The sequence below is a fragment of the Epinephelus moara genome, chromosome 22, assembly GCF_006386435.1.
Source record: "Epinephelus moara isolate mb chromosome 22, YSFRI_EMoa_1.0, whole genome shotgun sequence".
NCBI lineage: Eukaryota > Metazoa > Chordata > Actinopteri > Perciformes > Serranidae > Epinephelus > Epinephelus moara.
In genome coordinates, this window is record NC_065527.1 from 19,192,443 (window position 1) to 19,206,015 (window position 13,573).

The 13,573-nt window shown below is 40.9% G+C and overlaps 2 protein-coding genes across 3 annotated transcripts in view; both read left to right on the forward strand.

The window, feature by feature from the left end:
* The window catches only part of LOC126384238 (uncharacterized), a 32,455-nt gene extending 27,928 nt beyond the window's left edge, over positions 1–4,527 (forward strand). The window contains 6 exon segments of the mRNA XM_050035199.1: positions 115–199; positions 1,648–1,776; positions 1,939–2,481; positions 3,379–3,546; positions 3,732–3,893; positions 4,182–4,527. Of these exon segments, the coding sequence (XP_049891156.1) occupies positions 115–199; positions 1,648–1,776; positions 1,939–2,481; positions 3,379–3,546; positions 3,732–3,893; positions 4,182–4,354 (1,260 nt within the window). The 3' untranslated portion in view covers positions 4,355–4,527.
* A 4,361-nt stretch (positions 4,528–8,888) lies between these two features.
* Positions 8,889–13,573, forward strand: part of LOC126384130 (synaptic vesicle glycoprotein 2A-like) — a 29,243-nt gene continuing 24,558 nt past the window's right edge. The window contains exon 1 of one of the 2 annotated variants that reach the window (XM_050035065.1): positions 8,889–9,025. The gene's annotated coding sequence lies outside the window, so the exon portion shown is untranslated. The remainder of the gene's footprint in view (positions 9,026–13,573) is intronic. The other variant, XM_050035064.1, reaches the window with a different exon arrangement.

Consider the following 13,573-nt stretch of genomic DNA (forward strand, 5'->3'; position numbering starts at 1 on the left):
ATAAAACTGCCTTTTTGTATTGTATTATAAAAATTTTCAATAATAATAATAATAATAAAAAATAAAAAAAATAATAATAATATTTTATGACTTCCGCTTCCGGCACATATACAGGAAGAGGCGGGGCTTCGGTTAAGGACGCTTGTCTGGCGTTGTTCATTCAACATGGCAGCGGGACCAATTTCAGAAAGAAACCAAGGTAAGTTCATTATCATAAAACCTGTTTCAGCCTTCTGGCTTCAGTCATTTATAAGTCTGCGTGTGGGCCACACTTCAAACTGCTCACCTTGTTTTTATGAGCCCCGCTGGCTTCCGGCGTAGCTAATAGTTTGTCATAAACAACCGGTCGATCACATGGAAGTGTTGTTAGCTTGCATTACCGCTAATTTAAACATTCAATGAGGTTTTATTGATTTTTCATCTAATTTACGTGCTTGCTGCGAAGGAAGCTATGTGTTACGTTTAAAACATTTTGATTAATTGAAGCAAGGTAGCCGTTGTGAGCATATTGGAAGAAGAGGTGCGTAACGTTACTGTCGGCTAACAGCTAAAGTTAGCCTAGCAAGCTAATCATGTTGACTTAACAAGTGATTACACTTTTTTCCCTCAGTGTAAGTCACTTGATATTCGGATATCGCATCGGGTGCTTTACACAGCTAGGGATGTGGTCTGTAGAAATGATATTAATATTACGGTTTTACCAGCTAAACAGTTAGGTTAGATAATTAACTGGTGTTCATAACAGTTAGAACTTTCAATAAAACCTAAATATGCTCTATTACTTGACTCTGATAAAACCCTATTAGAAAAGCCACATCATTTAGTTACATTATATTGATTTATAACTGCAACTAATTATGTGTTATTCTCTATATATTTTACTAAATTGATGTCATGTCCTCCAGCTGTAATCTCAAAAGGATATTTGATTATATTTTCCCAACAACAGAAAAACGGCAAGCTTTTATTCAACAGTTCTTACAATAATAATAATTTAGTTTGTAACATATGTGAAATGCTTTATGTGGAATTGTAATCAGCTGCTGAAATTTAACTGAGGATTATTTTGACAAAATTGTTGTATAGTTCAGAAATATTTATAATACGGTTGAGTAGAAATAATAAATGGAAATGCATTTTAAGTAAAAGAAGAAAACCAACATTTCTAATTGAGTGTGTGTGCGTGTGTGTGTGCGTGCATGTGTGCGCCCTTTACAAGGGCTGCAACTAGCTAACCAAGTTATTTTCAGTATCCTATCACTTCATTTTTTACTCCTTAAGATGTAAACGATCATGACAAATCTCCGTCACAGATTCACACAGGGACTTCGAATTCAGTCTACTTCATTTGAAATGACTTCACAAAGTCCCTGACTGTTTTTAACATGCTGTTTTTTACTTGTCCCTTGTCTATATTTGACATGCTGTATTTGTTCATTTTTGTAACCTTGTAATGGCGTGCTATCTTGGCCAGGTCCCCTTCGAAAATAAGAGATTTTATCTCAAAGGACTTCCTGGTTAAATTTAAGTTTAAATGAATCAAATAAATTCGATAAGAAAAATCTTCTGTGTAAAGTTTTGTCTAATCTGGAAATCTAGAGATAGTTTCCATATGTAGTTTATTTTAAATTTGTATTTATTTTTCAGACGCCACTGTGTATGTTGGCGGCTTGGATGAGAAAGTGTCAGAGCCGTTGCTATGGGAGCTCTTCCTGCAGGCTGGTCCTGTGGTCAACACACACATGCCCAAAGACAGAGTGACTGGCCAACATCAAGGTGAGTATCGGCTGATATTCTCCATAGCTGTGTTTATCAAGGCTGCAACATGTCACTCAAGAAAGGAGGAAATACACTCTTAAAGCTTTTTGCAAACTTAAAAATCTTTTTTGCAGATAAACAACAATCATGGAACAACTTTTTGCTCTCCCTTTCTCTCAGGTTATGGCTTTGTTGAGTTTCTTAGTGAAGAGGATGCTGACTATGCCATCAAAATCATGAATATGATAAAGCTCTATGGTAAACCCATCAGAGTTAATAAGGCCTCTGCACACAATAAAAACCTGGATGTGGGCGCTAACATCTTCATCGGTAATCTGGACCCCGAGATTGATGAGAAACTGCTCTATGACACATTCAGTGCCTTTGGCGTGATCCTCCAGACGCCAAAGATCATGCGAGACCCAGACACCGGCAACTCCAAGGGTTATGCTTTCATTAATTTTGCAAGCTTTGACGCATCAGACGCCGCCATTGAGGCCATGAACGGCCAGTACCTCTGTAACAGGCCCATCACAGTGTCCTACGCCTTCAAGAAGGATTCCAAAGGAGAGCGACATGGCTCGGCTGCAGAGCGACTCCTGGCTGCACAAAACCCTCTCTCCCAGGCAGACAGGCCGCATCAGCTGTTTGCAGATGCTCCACCACCGCCGAGTGCCCCAACGCCAGTTCTGACTGCAATGGGAACTGCGATGCCCATGCCAGGTATGATAAAAACACTGTGGGTACATATGTATAAGATGTTCTGTGGCGCCACTTTTTTCAGTTGTATCTTATTTAACCATTACTTTGTACAACCATTGTACAGTATTTTATTGTTGTTGCATGTAATACAGAACATTTTCCATCCACTAAATTCATCAGCGGATGAGGAAAGATCCAATTACTAATTAATAAATGATGATTTCAGGACTTACGCTCTCACACAACATAATGCAGTGTAGTGTATACATGTGTTGTTTGAGTCAAAAGGAAAATGGCGATTGTACTACTGACTCTGTTGGCTTTTTTGTACCTTTAACTGTTACATTTCCCGAATGTGACTAGTCTGCAAATAAAAAGCAAACCGTTTTCTGTAGCAAACTCGTCCTGTCAGGTGCAAACACCTGAGTTGGTGGTATGGTTATACATCTACAGTCTTCTTTTTAAATGGAGTTTTTGTTTCTCAGAGTGGTGTATATGTGTGTCTCTTGTATTACCCTGTCATTTTATACAGCAGCTGCCCTTTGATTAATGGTTATAGATTAAGTGGTTGATTGTGGTGAGTGTCCATGAAAGCAGATAACAGGTTTTATTACTTGCAGTGAGATGAAGTAGACCTCTTAGGAAATGGAAGTGGGCTCTTCTGAGTGATGCGTGTTTATTCAGTAGGCAATAATGAGATCAATTTGATTTAATCTTGGGAGATGATGTCTGTAACTAAAAGGGAACATAACGGCTGACAAATGAGCCCACTTTATGAGATACTAATGACATTTTTAAATTCATAACAGTGGCTAAGATGACTAAAATATTTTACGAATTCATCAGCCAGACAGCCTGACTTTGTGCGCCTGGAGAATACGGAATGACCACTTGTAAATACAACTTGTGTCTGTACAGGCATGCCTCCTCCTGTTTTCCCTCCTGTTCCTCCGCCTGGATCGATGCCTCCGTCAATGCCCCCTTCAATGGCCATGCCTCCAAGTGCAGGGGCACCAGGCCCACAGGGGGCCGGCGGCGGACCTCCACCCGGTCCACCACCCTTCCCTCCTGGCAGCATGCATCCAGGTAACAGTTTGCTCAAGATTTAAGTGTTTCCACGGCGGCTGTAAGTGTGGAGTTATGCAAAAATATACTGACAAATGTAACAGATCGATGTGTCCTTCAATTCTGTAACAGATGTTAATGTTTTCAAAAACTAGGAAACACTAGCTTCTTGCTTGCCTGTAGACTTAATTGTTTCTCTTACACAGGTATGCCTCAGATGCCCATGCCTCCTCCTGGTCCTCCTGGCATGGTGCCTCCACCTCCTGCTCCCCCAGGATCAAATCAACAACGGGCACCGCCACCCCCTGGCATGCCCCCACCCCCACCTATGGGCATGCCACCCAGAGCACCCTATGGCCCTCCCATGGGTAAGCACTGTGGTATCTCCTCGAAGCTGTGTTGTCAAGTAAATGTGTCTTTATCTTTAAAACACTGCCACAGTCATGTGTGGGGAAAATACCTCACAGAAGTGTTTGTGAAAGAACAACTGCAATACAGATGACTGTAGCTCTTGTTTATGGCAGAGAGCTCGACACTTAAGATAAGTGTTGCCCAACAGAAATGAACACAGTTGAATGTGGTTAGCTGTGGTGAGAGCACATAGTCAAAGGTAAATATTTTATCATGTTATAACCCTCTTGCTTTGTCTTCCTCAGGTCACCCTGTGCCTCCAGGTATGAGAGGGCCTCCTCCTCCCATGCCTCCACCTGGCTACGGTGCTGGCCCCCCTCGTCCTCCCCCCTTTGGCTTCCAGAGAGGACCTCCAATGCCTCCACGGCCCCCTGGTGTCCCGCCCCGCGTTCCCATAAGAGCACCAATGCCGCCGTAATCCGCCTCTGGCTGCAGGAACGGGCTCTCGCTGTTTTGTTTTTTTGTTTTTTTTAAACATCTTAAGATCTACTCAAGTTTGTAATAGTGAGAATAATTTAACCACCTGTTTGTGTTTTTTTGGTCATTGTACAGATGAAGACCTTTGGCGATTAAAATTTTTAGTACACCTTTTGGAATTGTTTGTTTATTCTTTCTCACCTACAAATATTACTTGTAATTATTTTGCATGTGCTTGGTTAATTTCATGGAAACAGGCCTTACTCAAAGAGGGAACAGTAAAGGTGTGATTAACACTGTTAATAGCTGTTTTTTATTTAGGTGTCCTGTTTCCTGGCTGCTGACTCACTGCCAAATGGAGCCATCAGTAAGGTTGTTTGGCTCCACCTGTCGTTTACTGCCGTGTTGTACCGCAAGTCAAAATGTCTGCTGGAAAAAAGGTGGAAGTCCTGGTCTAATGGTGGTAATAGTGAACAGTCAGTAGTGATCAAGCTTTGAAGACAATATTTATGTCAAATTTAATAGCCATATGGACAGTTGTCGTCCTTATGTTTTCAGTACTCAGTGGTACATAAAGCAGTTAGTTACTCCACCTCGATTGAGTCATTATAATGTTGCTTATATGTTATTATAGCATGGAAATAATTACCTACTTAATCAACATGACTGCAGGACTTGCTACTTAGAATATTTCTAAACTTTGCATACTAATCTTAATATTTCTTCCTTAACTTGTTATTAGGACCCTCAGCGGTTTGGTGTCTCCAGTACAAATGACAGTGCTCCTACAAAATTAAGTAAGTGGTACAAAGATTTTTCTAAAAGTCAGGAGTATTCTGATTTCCTCCCTCACATGATCCATCAAGGCCAGTCACTGTCAGTTAAGACTGGGTGTAATCCAAGAGGCAACCCCCAGGGCTGAAAGATTCAGCCAACACCCAAGTGCCAAAATCTGCACTTTCTTAAATGGCACTTGAGGCTGGCTCCAGCAGTGACTCAACCCCCATAGACCCCCATGTTAAAATGCCAAACTTTACAGTTGAAATAAGCATGTCCATATCCTGGTACAAAAACAGTTTTGGTCTCTGTCACTCATTTCAGCATTAATGACAACTATGTTGGGGGAGGAGTTTTTATATGACTCACCTGTTCACATTTTATTAAGGCTTAAAGGTATGTATATGTAAAGGATGGGCAGCTTGATTGACAGGCTGTCTGCGAGCCATCACCACAGTCTAATTATAGTTCTGCATTGAAGCGACATCGTAGCTACGGTGGAGGCTCTGCATTGATATGGAACCTACACCGTAGCCTGACGTGCACCTCCCCAGAAATATAACTACATGTCCTAGCGACACAGACCTCCCGTCTATTTTTGTAAGCTGAAACCATTTCCCTCAGTGGAAATGAAGCTTTTATTTACTTTAATTTCACAGATAAGAAACAATAAATTATGAAGACAATAAAGCCTCCACAAAAATAGCATTTTAAGCCTTGTGTGTGATTTATCCTGGCCTCATATGAGCAGAGGAAATCTCCGCTCGTTGCTAGGCTAATTTATAAAATGTAAAATGCCATAGGCTCGTGCTAGTAATGTTAGCATGTTATATTTGTTTTGAAAATGTCTTTAGTGTAAGATAGCTGTATTCGGTGAACCTTGTGAGTTGTAACGGAGCCAAATTATATGCTGTTGCCTTTGTTAAATGTTGCTGTTGTCCCTGGTTTTATGAGAGGAGGAAAAGATCGCTAGCTGCTAGGCTAATTTATCCAATGTAAAATGCCATAGACTTGTGCTAATAACGTTAGTATGTTGTATTTGTGGGGAAAATGTGTCCAGATAAAAACAAGTGTTTGTCTGTGAATGCTGCGAGTTATAGTTAAGCCAATTTGTGTACTTGTGTTTGAAATTGTCTCTTAAGCCATGTTTAATGTGTGTTTAATGTGTGTTTTGAATCAACTAAACTTTACAGCACTTCACAGAAACCCCACCGCTGACTAGTGTTTGTAACTGCAGAGTGACAGACACACCACCACACAAGTATAAGTGCTCACAACGGCATAGGTTACGGCGTAGGGTCTGCAGCATGACTATAAATCCCGCTCAAGAGTGAGAGCCACCCATCGCTCCTCCACAGCTCCACCCTCTTGTCCAAATATGGTCACAAAAAACAAAATGGCGACAGCTGAAGCGCCAAACTCGAGGCTTCAAAATGAGATTCCGCAAAACAATGGGTGACGATAGATAGCTATGTCCATAATCTTATACAGTCTATGGTATAACCAGCTGTTTGCCCATACAGGCTAGAAGAGAGTGTTTCAGGTTATTTCTTATTAAATTCCTCTGAGCTGTGGCTTGTATCTACAAGTGACTGATATTTTCACAAAAGACCACCTGAGCACTTCGATGTTTTTGTGAAACACATAAAGGCAGCAGTCTGTTTCAGTTTATTCACACTAATCACATTTCGTATGTGTGTGATAACTTTTCGTTGACTTCCAGTCAATGTTCATAATAAGGCACCGTACCTACCCAAACACACAAATCACTTACATTTTCCATTCATGGGCTTTCCTTTCTCTTCATTTCTGTTGATGAGTAGGTGATACGGAAATGAGCCTCGGGACTAATGTTCTTTCTGTATTGCTTAACACCTGCCCAAGCAAAACAAACACACAGATGCTGGCCTTCCAATTGGGTGAAGGTGGTCTTTCACATGTGCCTGACAGACGACGCGTTGTCAAGGTGAGGCCCTACCATCAGAGATGCAATCGATACCCTCCTGGAGAATCTGCTGGAGAATATAAGAATAAAGTGCTACGGTAAAGACCCGGTCAGACGGAACAGACAAGCCGTCAGCCTGGATGTCAGAAGTTCCCATCACCCGCGTAATTGTCAGGGCTGTAGGCAAGGCATCTGTGGAGCGACCTCGTTTTCTTAAAGTCAGCCTTTAAAAGTAAATAGATAAATTCAAAGTTTGTTTAAGGCTGTCTAGAGCTTAAATGTTTTGTGCCTCCTCTATTAGCAAAGCATCAGTTGTTCCAGACCACATATATAATGGCAATCTATTTCTATGGATAAGGCTTTTCATCTTGTCATTCTGTTACATTGTATTGCTTCCATTATATTTTAAATGATATCATAATCAAGTGCATGTAAGCTTTCATACATATTCTTATTGGTTTCTTCTTGCTGACAGTTTTCTTTAAAATATTAATTTGTTTGTTGCAAAAACATTAAACCAGCCTTCTTATGTATAGAATAAAGTAATAAATGCATTTGTGATTTGCAGTGTGGGTATTTTATGTTTTCAAATTAATTGACCTGCTTTATTAATATTTGTATAGCGGAACCATTAAGGTAAATTGATCTGTAAACAGTATTAGATATTAGAAAAATATGTGTACATGTGTAAGAATAGTAGAAAATGGAATATTGTACGTACATAAGGCAGCATAACACCAGAAAGTGACAGTGTTGCATGAATACAACAGGAAATGTTTCATTTTTCTTGGCCCTATGCAGTAAGCAATAGGCCTATTATAAGTTGCTTAGGGCCCCTTAGTCTCAGGGGACCCCCTAAAAACATTTTTTAATGAACACTTGCTCCAGATTACACGCAAAGAACTTTACAGTGAACTGCCTCAGCAACCAACGTTAAATGGAGAATACAATGGACTTCGTCTCTCTCTGTCTGACAGATACAGCTGACCTGTTGTTGTTACACCATCGTGGTCTCACGTCCATTTTTAATGATCAAATAAAGTTCCTCCCAGTGTCAGAATTATGTCATGTTACTAAAGCTATAAAATCCTGTTTCATCTAGACTTTAAATTAATATTTACAACACACAAGTTCATGACATCACAACAACACAACCTAATAAAAGGGGGCCCATGAACCAAATCCGTTTAGGGCCCCCAAAAGTCTAGAGCCGGCCCTGCCTTCTGCATTTTGCACCACTACACCGCCTTATCAAAATGACAAATACAAACGAAAATTACAAATCTTACGTCCATGGAGAAATTTTATCTGAATGGTAGGCTACAGATGATGACATCACACTGTCTGAGGAAAGCTCACGTTTCTACATAGCAGGTCTTCATGCAGAAGAAGGGATCAAGAACGTGGCAAGTGGTTGGCATGGCAACAGGAGTCAGGTGCGCTTGCACGTGTGTGTTGTCTGTGCGCACAATTTGATATTCATGTGTACAGACAATCTATTTGTAAAGAGGCAGATGGATGAAAATGAGGTGTTTGTGCGCGCATGCGTGCGATGGCATACATGTATAGTGTGTATTTAATATTAAGTGTTTCCCAAACATTGTATGCACATACGTAGGCAGAGAAGAGAAAAGCGTGAATGTGGCGAGCGATAGCGTGTGCAAAGCTGGAGGAAAGTGTAGGAAATGTGCGCAGATATGCGCCAAACCCCTCCAGATATGAAGGCGTTAATGTGCTCGTGCGCTCGTGAGGGTTTGCATGGGGGGAGGGGACCCCTGCACATCACTGAGTGTGTGTGGATGGCGTGGGCTTCTCTCCTCCAAACCGCGCAGCATCATCATCACTCGGTTCACAGCAACAGCCTCGTACGCATCATCATCCTCATCCTCCTCCTCATCCTCCTCATCACCATCTCCGGGCTGAAGAGGGAATCACATCGCAGGGATAACGGTGAGCGTCAATATCACAATATTTAACTGTTTGCTTCTGATGTCGTCTCACAGCGTCTTGGACATATATGTTTTTTGCATGAAGACATCATGAGGAAGAGGCGATGGGCGTGTTCTGCAACCGTTTGCTTCACACAGCAATTAAGATCGATTTTGTGAATCGCGGGCCTTTAATCCAATCCAAGTCGTGACAAGCTGCTGGCAGTGTGATTTCTAAGAATGAGCGCAGATGTCAGGATGCAGGCGAGCAGGCAATCGGCTGCTATTTGTGACAGATTTATATTTTAATCCGGCCGTATTTGTGTGCTGTGTAAATTGGCCTGTTAGTGTGAAGGCCTTTTTCCCCCTCTCTTAACACCAGTGGTTAGGATGAACTGGAGGCTTAAATTTGCACATATTTAACCACACTCTTTAATTTGAATTATTGCTGCCCCATTCAGGCAATTGCTGCCACTGGAAAATAACCCATGGGACACTAAAAACACCACAAATATGCGCCTACAACCTCTTCATAAACAGGCCTGTGAGAGATACTAGGAGAGCGATTTTTGTGATTCCCATGGCTGTCCTTAATAAGATTTCATCCTCAGGTGTCCACATTATTCATTTTAATATTCTGATAGAAATCCTGCTGCTTTAATAAGCTTGCATGTATGTGATGTGATGGCTATCTGTCCTGCTTAGCCTTGCCAGGGAAGTGGAAATCTGATACTTATTGATTTTTTGGAAGGGGGAGAAAATAAAGACAAAAAAAAAAGGGTTGGTCAAACCAGAGGGAGCAATAACATCCATCCTCCTCATCCTCAGACCTGCCTGCTCTTTATTACTGACAGGGCTGTGTGTTGCAGGCTGCACGGAGCTGTAGAGATGCTGTCAACTTGGCAACAGGGACTAAATGAGAAAAGTGGGTTTAAAGCGTTTGTTTCAGTGAAAGAGACTTAAAAATAAGAATTAAAGGAGTGCATCTGTAGCATACCTGTTGCATAAATTCATTAGTAATCTATTTATCTATCTTGGGGTTTACAGAGACTGATCATTTTAGTCCTCTGAAGTGAATATAAACATGGAGCTGTACACTGCCCTACACACCATTTAGTTATCGCTGCTAATAGGCCTTGTAATAGCTGTAAAAACACAGGTGGTAATATTTATTATTAATGTTAATAGTAACACCTGTTCTGTTTTGCTCAGGCTGGCTTGGTTCTATTTAAGTGCTCGTGTTTGTAAGGGAGACAGTGATGCCAGGCCTGTAAGTGCTCGACTCCAAGATATTATTAGGTTAGCGTCCTACAGTTTAGCCTGGCCGACCAGCCCTGTGGGGCTCCTCTGATCTGTGCCAGTAAATCTGCTCATCATGCCCACAGTGAGGGATCTGTGGTCGGAGACGATGTTTGAATTACATTTAACATTTAAACAAATCAAACGTGTGTGTTGTGCTTTGATGAGGATGCAGATGCTGGCGTAAAGATAAATACGTATGAATATAAAATAGTTATATACGACAACCTGGTGAAAGTCTTTTTGAAACAGATAATGAGCTCATTTAAAGCAGCCAGCAGAGATTTTGGTCGTAACTGCGCCACTAAACAAACAAGAATTTGGCGTCCTGGTGTGACTGAACAAATTCACCATTGAACAAACATTTAGTCTGCAGCTCTCGGTGTTTGTTTATGTTCATTTGGGGATTGTAAAGGGACAGTTCACCTACAAATCAAAAACTCATATTTGTCCTCTTACCTGTAGTGCTATTTATCAGTCTAGATTGTTTTGCTTACCTGTAGTGCTATTTATCAGTCTAGATTGTTTTGGTGTGAGTTGACGAGTGTTGGAGATATCGGCCGTAGAGATGTCTGCCTTCTCTTAAATATAATGGAACTAGATGGCACTCCCGTAGAGATGTCTGCCTTCTCTTAAATATAATGGAACTAGATGGCACTCGGCTTGTGGTGCAAAAACTCAACAGGAATGTCTCTTTCCAGAAATCATGACCTGGTTACTCAAGATAATCCACAGACCTTGTGAGCAGTTTCATGTAGGAACTTTTTTTTTTTTTTTTTTTTTTACCAAACCACACCCGCCAACAGTATCACCCCGTGGAAAGAAGTGTACATCTACTGCTAGCTCACCTAGTAGCTACCACTGAGCTAGCTAACGTTACAGCTTAGCTGAGGAGGATGCCGTTAATGTTAACATCTCACGCTATCACGAGCACAAGCATTGTCAGTGAGTAGATGCACGCATCCTTCTGCGCAGTGATACGGTTGGTGGGTGTAGTCGGGTGGAAAGAAAATAGTTCCTTCATGAAACTGCTCACAACAAGAGACATTGCTGCTGACATTGCTACATGTTCAAATGTATGTTTTGGTGATTTGAGTGCCACAAGCCAAGTGCCATCTAGTTCCATTGTATTTGAAAGAAGGCAGACATCTCTACGGCCGATATCTCCAACATTTGTTGACTCACACCAAAACAATCTGGGCTGATAAACAGCACTACAGGTAAGAGGAAAAATATGTATTTTTGATTTGGGGGCAGTTTTGTTGCTGTGTAAATTAGACATTGAGCAGTTTAAATGCTGATTCTCATGTCCTTTGTTCTTTATATATTCGTATTTAAGTGTCCAAAAATATTAACTTAAGTAAAAATGAAATGATTTAATATTTTGCCATTATAACTGGAGGAGGCTCTGAAGTAGCATTTAGACTATTGTGTAGTGAGAATATACGCAAAACTTTAGTGTACGAAGAAGACAAGAAACAAATTTAATATCAGAATTTTTTTTGTGGCTGACCTCAGTGTTAATAAAACCCTGTCTCTGGCCCGCTGTATACCTGGCAGACACCGAAAGCTCTGTCAGCCCATTATTACCTGTCAGACCTTGTTTTGGAAACAGGGGTCAAAGTGAGTGTCGCAGTGATGTCTCTCTGTTTCATTGCACCACAAAATCAAAGTGACATGTTGCTTCACTGCACGGCGACCCGTGGCACACAGCATCTTAATGCAACAGCATATGGATGCGGGTATCGTCAGTGAACTACACGAGTCAACGCCTTATAAATGTTCTTTTCCTCAAAAGGAGATGTGATACTGCAGCGCACAGTTAAAACTGACATCAGTTTTCCGTCTTCTTTTTCCTCATTTCAAGCCTCATTTGTTTTAGCACGCAGCCCCACTGAATCAGCAGTGCACTTAAAATTAGGGAACGTTTACGGCTCTAATTGATTAATCACTGAAGTACACTTTATTGGTTTTGTTCAATATTGTTAATGTATTATTTAATCACCTAAGCTACTGAAAAACTCACATTTTAGCGCAGGATTTTGTGAGCTGTCCTTTAAAGAAATAATAAAGAGGTGTTAATACATGATGATGATGACCACATAAACAGTGAAGACCTATCCTTTGGAGCATCATATCAGTCACATTACATTCGGCTCATGGTCACGCACTGCAGCTCTTCACCAATAACTTGATCTGAGGCTTTCAGGGCATTTCCGCACCAAGACACATCCAATAAAAATCCCTCTCACCATTCAAGGCTTGATGTCTCGGCCTGTAATTACTGCTCAGGCCCATCTGTGACTCTGCAGTGAGCACATGCTGGGCTGATATGGAAATGCAACAGGTGTAGTCTGGAAACACATCATTATAGGCTGGTTAGGTAGTTTGGTTAGCTGACAGGAAAAAAATCAGTTCAAAGGAAGATGTGTCTGGAAAAGTAATAGGCATGAACCCTCCACCTACACAAGTACAAGACACCCAGATGGAACAAAAGAACAAAGAACATTTTTTTTGTGTCTTTTTTTGTTGTTTTACATCTTTTTGCAGTCATTTTGTGTCACTTTGTCATCATTAAACATCTCTTCCCTTAGCAAATAGCTGTAGATTTCAGGATGGAGGGAACACTTGCATTTGTCCCCCCCAATAAAAACTCAAAAGTACCAGAGGACTTATATTTTGACAGAATTAAAGACATTGACACCACACATTGATGCAGAAAAAAGCACATAAAAAGTCACCAGAATGCAACACATAAAGTATCTGATGTTCTCCGGCAGAGGATCCCCAAACCCCCTGTTTCATGTGTAGCTACTCTTTGTAGTCAGTTTGTGATTGTTTTGGGTCTCTTTGTAGTCATTATATGTCTCTTTGGAGTCACTTAACAACTCTTTGTGGTAATTTGCATCTCTGTAGCCATACTGTGTCTCTTTCTAGTCATTTTGTGTCCCTGTTGTCATTTTGTGTCTCTTTATAGTAGTAGGTGTAGATTTCGAGGGCGTGGAGGACGCAGATGCATTCGTCTCCCTCAATAAAAACATGGAAGTTGCAAAGAACTTTTAATTGAACAAAATTAAAGACACTTACGCCATAAACTGATGCAGAAAAATTCACCAGAATGCAGTGTTTGACGCTCAAAATTTGGCTTTAGTTTGGCTTTGGCTTAGCAACTCTTTGTAGTCATTTTGGGGTTGTTTTGTGTCTCTTTGTAGTCGTTATTTGTCTCTTTGCTATCGCATAGCTACTCTTTGGAGTCATTTAGCATCTGTGT